The 18,285-nt window shown below is 34.6% G+C and overlaps 3 protein-coding genes across 4 annotated transcripts; 1 reads left to right on the forward strand and 2 right to left on the reverse strand.

The window, feature by feature from the left end:
* The first annotated feature begins 42 nt into the window (after positions 1–42).
* Positions 43–13,265, forward strand: LOC108910445. Of its 2 annotated transcripts, none has more exons than XM_018715043.1 (4): positions 43–148; positions 6,545–6,699; positions 10,675–10,841; positions 12,563–13,265. In XM_018715043.1, the coding sequence occupies exons 2-4, from the start codon at positions 6,549–6,551 to the stop codon at positions 13,124–13,126; spliced, it is 882 nt and encodes a 293-aa protein (XP_018570559.1). In that variant the 5' UTR covers positions 43–148; positions 6,545–6,548; the 3' UTR covers positions 13,127–13,265. The 2 variants fall into 2 exon arrangements, with proteins under 2 accessions (XP_018570559.1, XP_018570560.1); XM_018715044.1 differs by lacking the exon at positions 43–148 and adding an exon at positions 5,483–5,525.
* LOC108910444 lies at positions 13,260–15,119 on the reverse strand. Its single transcript, XM_018715042.1, has 4 exons — positions 14,845–15,119; positions 14,514–14,768; positions 14,068–14,346; positions 13,260–13,877 (listed from the first exon to the last, which is right to left on the reverse strand). Exons 1-4 carry the CDS (start codon positions 14,909–14,911, stop codon positions 13,576–13,578), a joined length of 903 nt encoding a protein of 300 aa, XP_018570558.1. The 5' UTR covers positions 14,912–15,119; the 3' UTR covers positions 13,260–13,575.
* Positions 15,120–16,785: 1,666 nt separating this feature from the next.
* Positions 16,786–18,166, reverse strand: LOC108910456. Its single transcript, XM_018715056.1, has 4 exons — positions 17,990–18,166; positions 17,671–17,928; positions 17,297–17,575; positions 16,786–17,168 (listed from the first exon to the last, which is right to left on the reverse strand). Exons 1-4 carry the CDS (start codon positions 18,063–18,065, stop codon positions 16,867–16,869), a joined length of 915 nt encoding a protein of 304 aa, XP_018570572.1. The 5' UTR covers positions 18,066–18,166; the 3' UTR covers positions 16,786–16,866.
* Between the last annotated feature and the right edge of the window lie 119 nt (positions 18,167–18,285).

The raw sequence follows: 18,285 nt of genomic DNA on the forward strand, positions 1-18,285 counted from the left end.
TATAATATGAGTGGGAGCAACCTGCAATTTGGTGGGAGAAAAAGCGCCGGGACGCTTCATCATTTCGACGACGTACAGCGTCTTGTAGTGAGTGTAGTGTAGATTTGATATATTTCTAATAATTTTTATACAGAGTCGTAGGCTTAAGGTAAGATAAATTAATTTGAGCGCTAGTTAGTTTTTAAAATAATAACTATTAGTTTTTTTTTTTAATACTGTTGGGGGTCGTTGAAAATAGTAGTAGGAAGAAATTTCATGAAGTCCAGTTCGCGGTACAGGAAACAGATATGTGTAATTGTCTATAAATACTGTTGGCATCGGATTATAAAACGTGATTAGTTGATCTGCAATCTGTAACGCGATAAGTACAAATTGCACTTTCGAATTTTTATGCCTTTTATAGGAACAGCGACTTTTGGCCCGCTCCGAAATAGCCAAATAGAATATTCGTAAAGTAAATTTAACCTATAACACAATTCCGAGCCATGCCGTTTCGGCTAAGAATAGTTTTTAGAACGGGCCAGTGGCTTCTGGGCTATTTCTAACCCGCGATTTTTGGAAGTGCGCTTCTTTTTGTCCTGTATTTCTCGCTCGGCCCGAACGGCATCGACTTATCTTACTTGCGGTATAAAGCGAAGGCCATCTCGCCACATTTATATATATATAGATCGGGATAAGCCTAAGATAAAATCTGTTTTGTGGTAATTTTTTCAGAAAAGGCATTCGACTTTTCTTAAAATCCATAAGGACTTTCAATCAATGTAATTAAAATACTCGTTTTTACTCGTTAGATGTCGCCCAAATTCGCAAAATACATATTGTATGTACAACCGGAGAATTAACAACAGTGGCTTGAATTTGTCCCAATTCTTTCCCCTTGTCCTTTGTCTACAGTGTTACCAGATCTCCTGTTTTAACAGGAGATCTCCTGTTTTCACTCTCACTCTCCTGTTCTACTGTTTTCACAATGAGATCTCCTGTTTTTAGTCTCAATGTCTATTCTTCTGGTTTCTCTATGAAATAAACTGTTGATTATACTAATTTTCCTCAGAATAAGAATATTTTAGTACGACGCTGTTCTCTAACGGCACTGTGTTCGTCACTTGTTAATATTTTCAGTCCTGTTATATTTTCTGTAGTCGAGTTCATGCAAGATCTTTTACTGATCTTGCAGTTCATGTACATATTTAAATTTTAAATCCGCAATTCGCGTTTATATGAACTGGGCCTAACAAGGCGTTTCGTTTCGTTCGTTTACTTCAGCGGGATTCTGGGATTTTTTATTTTGACAACTGACAGTTGTCAAATCACGTGACGTACCGATGTAATTGCAAACTATTAAACGAACTCCTACAATTATATATTATATAAATATAATATTTTGCTATATTTTGTGCATGTGTTCCTCTATTAGAAAATATATTTATTAAAATCTCCTGTTGAAAAAAGAAATCTCCTGTTTTTTTGGCTACATTTCTACTCTTGACAGAAATTTCCATCTGGCAACACTGTTTGTCTATCTCAAGTTGCAATGTTGACATACAACAGTCGAAATTTTCTAAAAAATTCCTGGTTATATTTTCCTGTCGTAGAAAAAGATCTGATAAAATCCGTTTGGCCAAGCCTATTATTATAAATTAACAATTAACCCAGTTTTGCTGATGAACCAGAGGTCAAAAACACTTGTCAGTTACTATTCTCAGTACCAGAATCAGGTCAGCAGGTTTTCAGTAGTGCAGCAAATGACAACATTGTTCCCTTTGTTCGAAGGATCCCGCGGTAAAATTGGAGAGAAAACTGGCACCCGCTTAAAAATCTAAAAATAAAAATAATGTCTTTGGCCTCTCAACACTGATAACGTGCAAGCCTTGGGTCTTTCCCGAAATAATATTTAATGAAATCCCTCACGAGATTTTTAGAATTGTTTAGGTGATCGCAGCTGAAATACCTCTCCCATAAATAAGTTAGAAATGAGCGTTCACTTCCCATTTTGACAATAAACAACTGAAATGAATACTGTACTGTTTTCACTTCATATATTTGGAATAATCACTTTTAACAGCGTTTTTTATTAGCGTTTACAATACAATATGATCTTTGATATTCTATTACAAACAGAATTAAGTACACCTCTTTGCATAAGTTTTTTTCAAATATAAATTATTGGTTTCAATTCCAGTCAGCAGACATTAAAAAAACTTTTTTATAACTAAACAGAATTCTATCAAACTTTTTTAACATTATGTTTATAATAAATTTATAAATGAATATATATTTTATTAATACACAAAAAAATTAAATGAATAAATTTTTCACACAATACAAGCTGAGTAATAGCATTGTATAAGTAAATTACTTATACAATGGTAATAGCTTGTTGAAAGTTGGACCTTATTCGTCAAACACCAAAATTGAAAGTTTGAACGTGAAATAACCAAAAACCAATGCATTTTTCAGGGAATGCTAATAGAATCATTTTTAAAGTGCTTGAAAGCCTTAGCCTAGCATCAAACCTAAGCGAGTTATGACGAAAATAATGTTGGTCCATATTTTTTTCAGCGACAAAAAACGTGAAAATCACCCCAATTGAAAATAATAATCGTTACCACTTTACAATTTACTTTATTTATGTACTTGTAATATGCTCTAGAAGTTTGACCGGTTTAAAGTGCTTATTTTTGAAAAAAGTTGACCTTAAAGTGAAAAGAGAATTTTTGTATTTTTGAAAAAATTTGTAGAGTACGAAATTGTAGGGTTTGCTTTTTGAAAATATTATTTTTTTTCTGTAGGATAAAAATTAAGTAAGATATGGCCTTTAAAGTTTGCATATGTTCATAAATAGCAACTTGTTCAAGCCCTTTCAGCTCAAACCCTTACAAAAATAAGGGCTGAAGGAAAAAAAAACTACAAAATGATTTTTTGAAGGGCTTGATAGCATAAAAACTAATTGTAAGCGAGTTATGGGTAAAAAACCAATCACATATTTTTGTAGATATCATTTTAGGAATAGAAATAGGAATTTTTGGAATAGAATAGAAAAGGGAGACGAGAGTGAAGAGGATTTTTGATTATTTATGCTATTTGCAATAAAAAAATTTTGTTATAAAAATAAAGTTAAAATCCATATAAAAATAAAATTCTTATTTTCCCTATTTTTGATTGTAAATTTTAATCAGTAGGTTTTTTTTAAGGTTTGATAAAATAAATACATTAACATTACATTTTAATAGGTAATAAAAAGGTTGTATTATATTTTGAACATTTTTTAACTGTAATTGTTCCATTTTTTTTTGCAAGGGGTGGTTTTTATATGTGTTGAAACTTATAAATAAATAATGAAAAATTAACAGTAAAGAAATCTTAATTTAATATCACTATATGATTAAATTATTCCAAGTTGCTGAATAATATTTTTCAACATTATTTTTTAATGATTACTGTGATAGGGAGTGGTTTTTAGAGGCTGACTGAAGTGGACACCCCATTTTCCACTTGGTCATGGAAAAACTATCATTTTGTAGTATAAATATTATGAAAAACATGTTTTACATAAAATCTAATTTCTACCGAATGGTAAACAACCTGCCTCCTTTCACAATAAGTGAGGAAAATAGTTTTTTCACGAATGTATAAATCATTACCATGGAAAATACTTTACAGCACTATACTTTCTCTAAACTGACAGATAAATAGGTCTTTTTTAAATATGCAACAATTTATTTTTTATCGTTCTTGATAATTCTTCAAAATATGCCAATAATAAGGTTTTCGAAACTAAATTAAAGTGGTCTTGTGGCTCAAAGCGTTACGCGTTGTCCTACTATTCTAAAGGTACGGGGTTCGATCCCTGATGAGGTATGTTTTTTTTTCAATTAATATAATATTTCGAATGCAATTTTCCATCGTCCACATTTCAAGACAAATATTTCCGCAACAATTGCTGGTCACGAAGTGAATAATTTCTCACAGTGTTGCCAAATATCTGCTGATTCGAGGCGCGTTAGATTGCTTGTTTAATTCTGTCAGAAAATCGTGAAACATAAAATACAGATAAGTAGGTATAGACCAAGCAAATTAAATTTTTTACTCGAATAAAGTCCTATCCGCGAGATTATTGTAAAATTGTCTAAATGAACATAAATACATCTCTCATCTCGTGAGTCAACAACTTTTATTAGCTAACTTTTCCATTTAAACACAGACATCTTGTAGGGAATAAAATTATCTACAAAATGAGACTTTTTAAATTAAAATCGGTTAATAAACAAAAAAGTTATTGCAAAAATACAAGAATTTGTACCCATTTTTTAATTTGTTTATAACTATCGCATTTATTGTTAAAATTTTATAAAACCTATGACAAGTTGAGGGTTTTGTCATACTTCAAAAGTGTGCCAAAAGTGGGCGCTGTAGGTGCAATAGTTTTCGCACAATTCTATTTGTTTATAACGGAGGCTCCAAAAGTTATGAACTTTAAGCCGCTAATCTTAAAGACGTAGTTAAGCGACCTATTAAAAAATATCATCGTTTTTTTAACATTAACATTCTCAAATTGTCCATTAGAAAATCGTGCGTTTTTCGCTTAAAAACAATTTGAATAAAATTGTTGCTATTTATGGTACCTCACCGAAAATAGATTTAATGGATAGCTGGCAAAAAAATACAATTTTTTTTTAAAAGCATTCATTTTGTAGATAATTCTATTCCCTACAAGTTGTCTGTGAGTCACTTTTCGCTAAAATTGATGATTTTCCCTGCAAAATGAAAAAATTGTTTCACATTTTTTAGCTGTAATTGTTCGATTTTTTTTGCAAGGGGTGGTTTCTATAAGTGTTGAAACTTATAAATAAATAATGAAAAGTTAACAGTAAAGAAATCTTAATTTAATATCACTATATGATTAAATTATTCCAAGTTGCCAAATAATATTTTTCAACATTATTTTTTAATGATTACTGTGATAGGGAGTGGTTTTTAGAGGCTGACTGAAGTGGACACCCCATTTTCCACTTGGTCATGGAAAAACTATCATTTTGTAGCATAACTTTTACGAAAAACATATTTTACATAAAATCTAATTTCTACCGAATGGTAAACAACCTGCCTCCTTTCACAGCGAGAGAAATTTCGCAAGGTTTAAAATAGATGTTATTTGGGAGAAATCGGCGCATAGGTCGAGTTTTTGAGTTTAACGTTGTGTTTTCAGTAGATATTTCTTATTTGCCTTGGTTTTGTGCCAACTCGTACAGAAAAAACATAATCTACTTGTCTGTTAACTTGTCTACGAGGAGTTGTTGAATGAAACTAACAGTTGGTTATCAAAAACCGTTATAAGAAATGTATTATAGGTAGACTGCGTCTATATTCAACGATTATATAGTATAGATTTTTATTTTCTGGCAATCAGTTGTCGAATTGGGATTAGGAGTGGGTGAGGATCTATATTATTTTTTTTGCTGGCATTGGGAGTCAGTTGGGTTTAAAATTTAAAAAGTTGTGGTGTCAAGAACTGCCATTTTAACAGTGTGAGAAAAAAATGGCTGTACCGCATACACGATGGTCAATTTGAAAATGTACATGACTAACGGGATTACTTAAACTAGAAAAAAACACAGACTTGGTTAAAATATAATGAAACTGAACATAAGTTGTACTGTTTTTGGTCAGAATTCATTTGCTTTTCGTAGCACCTGTGATTAAATCAAGTTAATTGTGAAATTGACATTTTTTGATTCCTAATAAAGTAAGAATTAAAAAGAAACAAGGATCAGGTTTCAGTGTGTTCAGGATATTTCAGGAGAGACATCAATATCTCTTCTATTCTGGAATGTCATGAAATGTGACTAGCTCTGGATTTCTTCAAGTCTAGGAGATCCTAATTGTGTACATTTTAAAAGTGATCACCCTGTATGTGAATAGGGTATTTTTGAAACAAATACCATGAAAGATGATTTTTTTAATCAAATTTTGGTCCTACATGTTCCAAAAAACAATGTAATACAAAGAAATCTGGTGCAGGTATTTTTTGGGTGTGTGTTATTAGTTATTCACCATCCGCTAGATGTCGCTAGCTACAATCTTTTCCGATGACATTTTATGATATAACTCTTTGAGGTCAAATTTCATTTTGTATAAAAAATCGCTAAAAATGCTCATTTTCTGAGGAAAACGCGACTGGCTGTCCCAAAATCAACCAGCTTCTATTCTTTAATATACAAGTGTAGCTTTTTACATTGTAATATAGGTCATATTCTGTAAAGAACCTAACCTCAAAAAAGATATGTCACAGAATGTCGCTGACAAAGATCGTAGCTAACGACATCTAGCGGATCAAAAACTAACAGCACTGACCTAACAAGCGCTCTCAAAAAATACCTGCACTGTATTTCAATCAATTTTTGGAAAAGATACGGTTAAAACTTGGTTGCAAGAAAGTTAGGACCATGGTTCATGGGAAATTCGTCTTATTTTGTATGTCCTAACCATAATTAAAATCTTTTGACGTATAACTGTATCAATATATTATTTACAATTTTTCTTTTAGTAAAATGTCTCGAAAGACCATCCTCAGTAGGCCCCGCACCCGCCTCTACGACGCCAACTACAACATCGGCGAAAGCTACTACAAACCGGCCCTGGACAGATTGGATAGGAAGTACTCGGGCAGGCCCCTGTCTCCCCCACCGCGAAATTCCTTCGGTAGGCTGTTCAATCGTTTCCTATTCTAACTACACCATGCCTGAATACAATAAATGTTACCCCCATTATACATTTACTGTGAAAATAAACAGTTAGCGATGAGAAATTTTTATCTGTATGCCAATCAACACGGCCTTTCAAAACCCGCTTTGAACGCTTGTTCTGCAAATAAACCGAAATCCTCGTGAGAATTATGCAGCTGCCTCGAAATTTGCACGCCTACGGCTTTGGGAAAACTGCGACGTATGGATATATTTAGTATGTTTTGTAGGCACTCACATTAAAAATGCTGTAATAAATTGAAACTCAAAATGGAAGTGCCAAGAGCAACAACACGTTGATCGACGTGTTGAGTTATTGAGGAAAAAGCTTTGGCAAAAAATCAAACATTTCTTTGGTTAAAGTCGTGAGATAAACAGAAAACACGCAACTTATTTTTTAGACGATCGTAAGGAATATACAAACAATTCCTCAAAAAAAAAAACATAAGCTACAAGCTCTTTGAAAAGATGGTAGCTTTGTTAATTTCAAACATTTTTTCTTATACGAACATAGGTCTGATTCGTTTTTGTTTAGAATTACAAGCATTTTAAAAAATATAATTTCATATTTCAATCAATTGACGGTTGCTATAACAATAACAATTGGATGGCGTTATGCAGAAAGCTACCAACCCACAATAGTGACAAACCGAGATAATCAACTCTAAAGTTTCTATTAATTTAAAAAATCTGTAGGATGTTTAAATACTACTTTGTAATTTTCTTTTGATTCAAGATAGGTCTTTTGATATTTTATCTATGTTTAAATATTTTATATATAAAATAAAGGTAAAAATGGCTCTTGTTTTTCTATTTTGATTGATTGTAATTGAAGAACCCCATATTTGCAGAAAGCTAACAACCCACTTGAGTGCATCTGGCACTATATTAAACTAAAACCAAGTGGGTTGGTAGGTTTCTGCAAATTATAAGTATAATACCAAGTGGGTTGGTAGGTTTCTGCAAATTAAAAGTTTCGACAAAATACATAATGTGGGTTAGCATTTTATAGTTTTATAGGGTATATAATTTATTTAGGCTTGGTAGGTTTTTACAGAATGCAGAACGCATATTTTATTAACCAAATATGCACCTAACTCAATATCTGGTATATTGTGGGTTGGTAGCTTTCTGCATAACGCCGTCCAATTATTTGTTTTTATAGTTTTAACATTAATAGGCTATTGAATATAGGATTATTACACCAATCGTTCAAATTGTCATTTTGGATGAAAAAACCGGGGAGTGCTATTAAATTAGAGGGTGGAAATTGGAGATAGGGCTGAAAATGCACCCCTTTCAGTTTTTTTAACTGTAGCATAGGAAAAATTATTTAGAGAATTTAATTTCCCATCGAAATAGCATATTTAAAAAATTTAAAAGGAAAATTTTATGCAAAAAATCGTTATGAAACAATTTAAAAAAAGCAAAATTATATTTTCTGATTTTTTTACTTTTTTGCCTCTAGTTTTTTTTTGAGTAAAGATAGGTATAGGCATTGCTTTATAGAAAAAAAAGTAGATAAAATTTCCTTCAAAACAAGAGGTTGTAAAGTATTATTTAGTCCAGGGAAGTTAGGAAAAATAGCGGAAATTTTTAGGTGAAGCAGATATCGAGATGCGGTTTTCTGCATTGTGTTCAGGAAGATCCCAGGGAAAAAGTCTAAATCGTCTGGTTAAGCCATTTCTTGAAAAATGCCTTCTGGGCCGGAAAATGCATTTTCCAATTGTACCATTACTTGCACCATTAACCATTATAGGAACGACTGGAAACTCGGAAAAATCGCTTGGAAATCGTTACGCGGGAGTTTTCGGGGCTGCCGAACTCGATTCTGGCATTAGAATTACGCGGGGGTGCACGGGGGTGGCTCTGTGGGGGTGCGCGGAGGGTGAATTGGGGGAGAAATGGCAGCGTGCATGAAAATCGCTCCAAACTCGTTACTCGGGGGTTTTCGGGGATGCCGAATTCAATTCTGGCATTAGACTTCCCCGGGGGCCCTCGGGGGTGGCTCTGTGGGAAATGGTACAGGAGAAAGTGAAAAATCAGAAATTATGAAAATGATACTTTATTCAAATAACAAATAGGAGTTTTTATTAATGTTGAATTATTCATTATAAACTTAAATTTTTAACTTAAATACTAAACATCTTGTTCAAACTCTTCTTCTTCTTCTTCCCCTTCTTCATCTTCCTCGTCACTATTCTCGGCCCCGTTGGAAGTGCCTTTTTGGTTTGAGCAATTGCCATCGCAATGCAAGTGACTTCAACCCACTTCCAAAGCAATTGTTTTTATAATATGTGTAATATTTATTTATTTAATATTCAATCAAAATTTTTATTATTCATACCCCCGAGTAATTCTAATGCCAGAATTGAATTCGGCATCCCCGAAAACCCCCGAGTAACGAGTTTGGAGCGATTTTCATGCACGCTGCCATTTCTCCCCCAATTCACCCCCCGCGCACCCCCACAGAGCCACCCCCGTGCACCCCCGGGTAATTCTAATGCTAGAATCGAGTTCGGCAGCCCCGAAAACCCCCGAGTAGCGATTTTCGAGCGATTTTTCCGAGTTTCCAGTCGTTCCTATAATGGTGCAAGTAATGGTGCAATTGGAAAATGCATTTTCCGGCCCAAACTTAGCCAATTCAATTTTTGAGTGGGAAGTAGCTATACATATAGAGTAAAAGTCAAAATTGAAAATTTTGTATTAGGACATAATTTGAGGTTATAAACAAATTTGTTTTATAAAAATAATAATGAATGGTACTTCTCTCTTGAGTATTTTCGTGTTTTTTTTTTTAAATTTATGAGCATCCTGTATATCTAATCTAAGATGTTTGTATGACAGTCTCATTTTTTCGAGGGGCAAAACTTTTTATGAAGAGTGACATTTTTCGATAAAGTCAAAAACAAAAGAGTTTCTCCTCTTGTCAACTCCATCTGTGGACACACTGTATATACATTATTAATAAACTTTATTGTACTTAAATTATCAAGTTGTTACTAAATGATTTTATTAAAAAAGTAAAAAAAAAAAATCAAAAAATATTTTTTGCTTTCTTTATAATTGTTTATTAACGATTTTTTGCATAAAATTTTCGTTTTATATTTTTTAAATAAGCCATTTCGATGAGAAATTCAGTTCTCTACAAAATTTTTCTTATGAACTATACTGAAATTTTGCTTCATTTTCATGCTATATTTAAAAAACTGCAAAAGTGCTTATTCACCCCTTTCTTCAATTTCAACCCTCTAATTTAATAGCACCCCGCGGTTTTTCATTTTTAATGACCCTTCGAACAAGTCATGTGATGAAAATCCTTGAACGTCTTATTTCCTTCCTTTTTTTGCAAAAAAATGAGAATTAAAACGTATAAGGGTAACCGCGACGAAAATAGACAAATTATCTAAGTTTGAACGACCATATATCAGTCAATTTTCATCCAAAAATACTTTACAGCCTCTTGTTTGAAGGAAATTTTATCAACTTTTTTTTCTATGAGGCAATGCCTGTACCTATCTACTTAAAAAAAAACTAGAGGCAAAAAAGTAAAAAAAGTCAAAATCGAATTTTTTGCTTTTTTTAATGATTTTTTTGCATAAAATTTTCCTTTCAAATTTTTTAAATAATCTGTTTCCATGGATTTTCAGTTCTCTAAATAATTTTTCCTATGAACTATAGCGAAATTTTGCTTCGCTTTCGAGCTACAATTAAAAAACTGAAAGGGGTGCATTTTCTTGGCTCGAATGCAAGTCTCGCTTCGGCTAACTAAAGATTCCGCCACTTGTCGGATGAGATTTGGATAATTTCTTATCTCCTTAGGCGATGAACAACCTCGTTAAGGTTGTGAGTGTTCAAAATTAAACATTACGCACAACCACTTCCACGGCAAATCAAAACAGATCGATCATACGTCAAGTTTACCTATCTACAGGTGACATAGCCGACCGTCACGCCAGGATCTTCGCCGACGAGGACCTGGACATCTCCCGGAGGCGTGCGGAGAAGCACATCAAAGACGAGAACCTCTTCGACTCTCGTGGAGCTCGCATCGGCCAGAGGGCTGCCATCGAAAACTTCGAGAACGATGTAAACGACGAGGTGCGACGTTTTTTCTTGTAATTAACCGTTTTCTGAGGGGCTGGGGCGCACTCGAAGCTGAAGAAAAACGGGAATTCTTAGAATAATATCTCCCACTTGCAGATTTTTCTTCAGATTCGATTCCGTCCCTCCCACTAGTTTGTTAGTGGAGATTAAAATAGTCTGAACGTAAATCTTCTCGCCCACTCAGCATCAGTTGGATACTATCTGCATGCCAATAATAATAGTAATGTTCATTAACTAATTGTTTATTGTTGCAATGTATTTATAGCTGTTGAGGTAATATATCGATTTCGTTTTAGTACGAGTTTTGTCAGTTAAATCCATTCATTCACCGTCAGAATGGGCGAGAAATGGTTCGAGGTTTTGGGGAAGAAGTTAACCAAAAGTTTCCCTTATTGTTTTCTTCAATATTCAAAGAACTAGATCGATTAATAAATACAAATGTGGGTTTTTCTTTTCCCGCAATATCTTTATGATTGGTATGCTATTATTTTAATGCGAATTCCTTTTTGTGGAACCGTTTCTCGCTACATTTTTTTAAAGAAAACCAAACCAGTGTCGCCAGTTTGGTTTTCAGGTTTCATCCCCCAAAAACCAAAAGGAGAATGCTGTCAAACTAAATTGTACTCTCCATCATTTTTATTTTGAGTTTTACTCCGTTTTTATATTTTTGTTGTAAAAATAAGAGGTAATTTAGCAGAAAAAACACATTTTTTTTTAATTTTTGTACATATTTATCTTTTCTCAACTGTGGTTGGCCTTAGAGTTAGCAGAAACATTAAAAAGTGACCCCTATAATTTTCTATTTCCATTGAAAAGTACAGTGCCTGTAAGAAAACCAATATCACATTTCTTTCGGCAAGGTTAGTATGATTTCACTGTACGTTTATTAAAAAAAAAACTTATAAATTAACTATTAGACTAGATATAAAAGTTTACTTATATCTGAGCACTAGTAAAACTTACTTTGTCACAATCTGTCCATATTGCACATTTCTCATGTCGCAAACCTTTTAAACAATCATCAGTATGTTTGTACGTATTTTTCTACTAATAATGCTTTTGTGTGACATGCTGCTTACTACATACTTAATCGTTGACGCTTTAATAATGCAGCAGATAACGTTGATGATGCTATTAAGCAGGTATATTTTATTTTTTAATATACACCAAAGCTGTGCGAATTTATTATCTTGATATAATTTTAATTTCTAGATTAATATACTATACTATTACTTGTTTCATGGAAATTTCAAAATCTTTATAAATCTTGTTAAACTTTATTGAATTGTTTCATAATTTACTATATCGCAGATAAATTCACATGAAACAGAACATGATGAATCTTATAGGGTCGAGCACAGTATCATGTCAGAAATAAAGGACTGTTTTTTCGTAGAACAGTTGATTTTGCTTCTATTTGAGATACAGTTGTTCAAAATCACGCCCCTCTGCACCCTTTGATATGTTTTCCATTTTGCTCGGACATTTTTCAAACCAAATTTCATTCTAATAACTTCATTCTTTCAGAAGAGAAACATTTTAACACTGTATCTCAAATAAAAGGGCAAATATAAAGTAAATATTTTTAAATCCTTATGAGGGAAACGTTCATTTTCCATTTCACATTCATTTGAACATACGCTCTCCTCAAGCTTATCGCCATTCCCGGCCGTGTCTATTCCACAACTAAAAAACATTTCTGCTCCTCATTGTAGACCTCAGCGACACTAAAGCGCATCCGGGCCAGCAAAAAGGTCTCGATGATCGACGACGTCGACCTCGACGGCATCTCCAACAACCTGAAATCCCACAGACTCCTCGACCGCTCGGAGAAGATCCTGGACAGCGTCGGTCTCAACGACAGCCCCAGAAGGGCCATAGAGAACGGCACCTCCTCCTACAAGCGCAAAGCCCTCAAGGTCACCTTCGACGGAGACGCGAACGATGAGTTGGACAAGTGGACGCCCATCGAGAACGTCAGAGCTGTGAAGGCTAGGCAACAGGAACAAGTCACTTCGGTCAGGGCCAGGAGAGAAGACGCCTCGGCTTCCATCAGATCAGACACCTCGGCAGCCATGAGGGCGAGACAGACGAAGGAGAGGATCACCGACATAGAGGACGAGATGGCGGCTATGGCGGAGAAGCAGGCTGCCAGAGAGGCTCGAGTGGCGAGACTGAGGGCGCTGGTGGCCGAGACAGAGCAGGAGTCAGAAGCTTTCGAGGTGGCCCAAGCGGCGATAGAAAGAAGGAGCGCCCGTAGGGAAAAACTCCAGGATTAGGATGGGTGGGCGGTCTTGGTTTTAGTTAAGTTGGGGAATTTGAGATTTTCTACTTGTAATTTTCGTACTCTGCATTTTCTTATGTCCGCTTCGATGTATATAATGTAATTATGGTCTTAAATAAAGAATTATGTATTGATGCGGTGGTTCTTTTATTTTAATGACATGTATATACAGGGTGTTTCGTATAAGAACCTACACAGAGGCATGTAGGGGAACCCATATGGTAATTTAATGCAACTTACCTTTATACTATGCTACACCACTGAGAAGAGCATTAATTGACAGTAAATAGAGTTGAATTGAAGCATTTTAAAGGGTTGATAAGGGATGATGTAACCTTTACAGTTTTAAATACCAGCTTCGACTGCGTCAAAGGTTGCAGCCATAACATCTTTAGGACGCAACACCATCGGAAGGGTGGCAAATTTTATTAAAGATACCTACATTTACTCCACTGCCGGATCTATTTCAAGAGTCTGCACAGCTATTAGGAAAGCTGGGGATACCCCCGCCGTATTTTCTGTGGAGACGTTAAAATAGTACATGGTATCAGCCCTCAGACTAGTAATACTGACTAGAACATCAGGTCTCTCTGGTGCGTCCATTATTTCGTATGTCTGATTGAAGTGGGTCCCATTGACGTAGAGGGCCGTAACGTTACATCTGTTCAAGGAATATTTCTCCAAGCTCCAGGTGGTGTTGATTTCGAATGAGCCCTGCCTTAGCTCTACCAAAGTAGGCTTGTTGGCTGAAAAATTCATATTGAGAGAAACAAGTGACTTTAAAGACATATAAAACTAAATAGAATTCTTGGTTGAACAATTTCAGCACTTTCTCTGCAACAGAGGGCGATACGTCTCTGGAAACGTCAACCAATGACCACTGAATACAGCAGCCACTGAACAAAGCCTTGGTAAATTCAGTTAATTGTTACTCACTTTTCGCTGGTACTGTGTAGTTGAACTGCGCTGTTGTACCGTTAACGCTTTTGTAGTGTGCAGTTACATCAAATCTGTAGTTCATACAGTGTGCCACGTCCTTAACTAGGTAGCCATTTTGGCCGATATTGAAGGAATCCGGCGTGTCTGAATCTTCATGCCAACTGAGAACGTGGTAGTGCTCTACGCAGCTGGTGAAGTTCTCATCTATGTGCCACTGGATCAAGACACCTTCGCCTATTTGGACGCCTGTAAAATTCTGCACGACTATGTCTGTACCTAAAAGAGAAGTCACTGTTTTTTAATGTATATACGATAGAGTAGATGGAGCAACAAAGCAGCAAACATTCCCTGATAATTACAAATAAATGTTTTATCATTTGATAGTTCAGAGAAAAACGAATCTCGATTCGAAGTGCGTTCTACACTTTTCAGTGCATACTTACCTTCAGGCAAATCAATCTCTGAAAGCAAAGTAGTTTCTACCCCTAACAAGTGATTTGCTGTCGGGGTAATAGTGAAACTATAATCTGCGCAGAGTTGTAGGAAGGATACATCCAAACTTAGCGAGCTGACAGTATGTGCGTATAATATACCAGATGATCTTATGACGATTCTGTAATGGGTATCTTCGCAGTTGTCGCTCGAAGACCACGACAAAGTGCTGACGTTGAGTTCTATGGTTTCCACTGGTTCAGGAACTGAAATTAATAAATCACATTTGGAAACATTTGCAGAGAAAAGGTTATATTAACGCATTTCATTCATCAAACTTACTGCAATTTTGTGCCCAAGTTCCTAAAGTGACCAAGAAAACCGTAAAAACACAAATTTTGCAGAGCATCCTGAAGCAAGTGTTTATCTCTGCTATTATTTAAAGTAATGAGACATAATCGTCTTATATTAATCATGACAGCTAATTCTTCAATTTTTGATTGGCCACTTTTGATATTTTGGATTATCGCATCAGATTAAATAAAAGAGTAAACAGTTAATTGAAATAATTATTCATACAACTAATATTTAATTCCAAGTATTAATGAAGGTTTGAAAATATTTGACGTTGTTTTAATATAACGCATCTGTTGATGTATGTCTTATTACCCTTTTCATAATTCCATATTTATTGTTTCGTGATATCGATTGAAACGTGAAGAAACTTCCCCGCAAACACTCCAGCTGGGATAAAGTACTTGTCACTTCTTTATCTTTGGTAATAACAATTGTAGTCAAGCTTAAAAATATATAAAATATCTATTTTTCGGTTTGAGTGTACTAAGGTTATTGTTAAATGCTGTTATTTAGATAGCTTATCTCTTAATCCCAATCACATGAGAGATATTACCTTAAAGTGGTTCTGAAACTCTATAATTTATAACAGAACACGTTGCTACTAACAAATAACTTAAGGTGATTAGGAAAAGATCACGATTTAGTAGTAAAGCTGTAATCGGTTCTTCAGATTAATAATTGTAGTAATTTTTAATTAAATGTTTATCGGGATTATTAAGTTAAACCATTTTATTACGGCCCTGATCAGGGCTTCTCCATCCAAGGACACGAAAAAGTGGCTACAACGGAGTGGTACTGCTGGTTTATATACGCAAACCTTTGTTGTCAGGTGTAGATTCAATTTTTATTTTAATGTTATATACAGTCAACGTAAATACAAAAATTTCATTATACATCTTTCGATTCGACACAGTAGAGGTAGAAAACTGCATCTCTTTTTTTAAAGAGACGAATTAAATAATAGACCGGGGAACCTATTATTGAGATCGTCATGTGACAGTCAATAGTAAATAATCTCTTATTTAAAATGTCAATGCCTCAGTTCCAACACGTGTCGACGCTTTGCCAAGCAATTTTAACACTGGAGATCTGCCAAATCCTCAGAGAATTGCGAACGATATTAATTAAACTGTAGTTTGTTTAGCAAAGGGAATTACAAATGCTAGAACATAGCATTTAAAGTAAGTGGTCTAATATATTAAACGGAAAAAAATATTAATGTATCTTGCAAGTAGAAGGGAAACAGCTCAATCGGAAAATAGAGATATACCCAAGCTAATCTAACGATAAAACAATCACGTACAAGTTGATTTAGTTATTTTAATTAATGAGTAATAAATTTCTCAATATAAACATTTTCATAAAGATATAAGGGGTACTTGAAAGAACAATAGATGTATCGGCTTAAAATAAATATTGCACAACCATAAAGTATAGGATGTTTTTTGAAGAATGAATAAATCGGGATGAGACAATTCAAATTTTTTTATACATTCTGATTTGTCGCCTTTAGTAAGACACACGACAGGCACACTGCATTTCTTTCGCGAAATCAAAACAAAGTAAAGATTTAAAACAATAAATGACTTCAGTAATAAACTTGAAATAGTAATTTTTCTGTTTACTACAAAAAAAAAAAAAACAGAAAGAAAGAGCACGACACGCCATTTGCTGCTACAACTATTCACATCTGTTTATGTAGTATGTAACTCGGGCACGATTCCGGAGGTTTTCAATAATGTTTCAACTATTTTAATTATCATTAATTTTAAGGACTATGCTTACTAAAAATGGTTATTATTATTGAACCATATATAATTAAAAATAAATAACAGTGAACGAAAATATTTTTTTCTAGAAGTTTCTGAACAGTTTTAGTACTCTTAAGTCACATAGGGCTTTTTCAAGAAACAGTTAAATGTTTTGTAAACTTATTTATTTCACAATTTGACATTATTTATATAATACAAAAAAAAAGTTTTATTAAAGATACATTTTGAAAAACATTTAGTCAACTGACGGGTCTATTTCAAGAGTCTGCACAGCTATTAGGAAAGCTGGAGATACCCCCGCCGTATTTTCTGTGGAGACGTTAAAATAGTACATGGTATCAGCCCTCAGACTAGTAATGCTGACTAGAACATCAGGTCTCTCTGGGGCGTCCACTATTTCGTACGTCTGATTGAAGTGAGTCCCATTGACGTAGAGGGCCGTAATGTTACATCTGTTCAAGGAATATTTCTCCAAGCTCCAGGTGGTGTTGATTTGGGACGAGCCCTGTCTTAGCTCAACCAAAGTTGGCGTGTTAGCTGAAAAATTCGACGGTGTAGAATATGCAGGGAAACGATACAAGTGACTTTCAAGACATAAACAGAATCATCTATGGATACATCTATGGAAACGTCAACCATTGGTAAATTCAATAAGTACTACTCACTTTTTTCTGGTACTGTGTAGTTGAACTGTGCTGTCGTACCATTAACGCTGTTGTAGTGTACAGTTATATCAAACCTGTAGTTCATGCACTGCGCCACGTGCTCCACTAGGTAGCCATTTTGCCCTATATATAAGGAATCTGGCGTGTCTGTATCCTCATGCCAACTGAGGACGTGGTAGTACGTTATGCAGTTCGTGAAGTTCTCGTCTACGTACCACTGTATCAAGACATCTTCGCCTATTTGAACTCCTGTGAAATTCTGCACGACTATGTCTGTATCTAAAAGAGAAGTCAGTATTTTAATGTAAATGTGATAGAGTAGATGTATATCGAACGAATCTCGGTTTGCTCGACCCTTCTTGGTACACACTTACCTTCTGGCAAAGCAATCCCTGAATCCAAAGAAGTTTCCAACCCTAGAATGTGATCAGCTGAAGGGGTAACAGTGAAACTGTATCTTCGGCAGAGTTTTAGGAAGGAAACGTCCAAACTTAAGGAGTCGACAGTATATTCATATTCTATGATGCCAGCTGATCTTATGATGATCATGTATTGGGTCCCTTCACAGTTGTCGCTCGAAGACCACGACAAAGTGCTGGCGTTGAGTTCTATGGTTTCCACAGGTTCAGGAACTGAAATTAAAAAAATCACACACATTTGGTTATATTAACACATTTGATTGATCAGACTTACTGCAAAGTTGTGCCCAAGTTCCCCATGTTCCAAAAGTGGCCAAGAGAATGGTAAAAATACAAATTTTGCAGAGCATCCTGAAGCAAGTGTTTGTCTCTACAAGTATTTAAAATAATGAGACATAATCAATCGTCTTATATTAATCGTGATAGGTAATTCTCCAATTTTTGATTGGCCACTTTTGATATTTTGGATTATCGCATCAGATTAAATAAAAAAGTAAACAAATGGGTTCATTGGAATAGTTACTCATGCAATTAATATTTTAGTATAGATTTATGCCAAGTATAAGTGTA

The sequence above is a fragment of the Anoplophora glabripennis genome, unplaced genomic scaffold (genome assembly GCF_000390285.2).
Source record: "Anoplophora glabripennis isolate ALB-LARVAE unplaced genomic scaffold, Agla_2.0 scaffold252, whole genome shotgun sequence".
In the NCBI taxonomy this organism is placed as follows: domain Eukaryota; kingdom Metazoa; phylum Arthropoda; class Insecta; order Coleoptera; family Cerambycidae; genus Anoplophora; species Anoplophora glabripennis.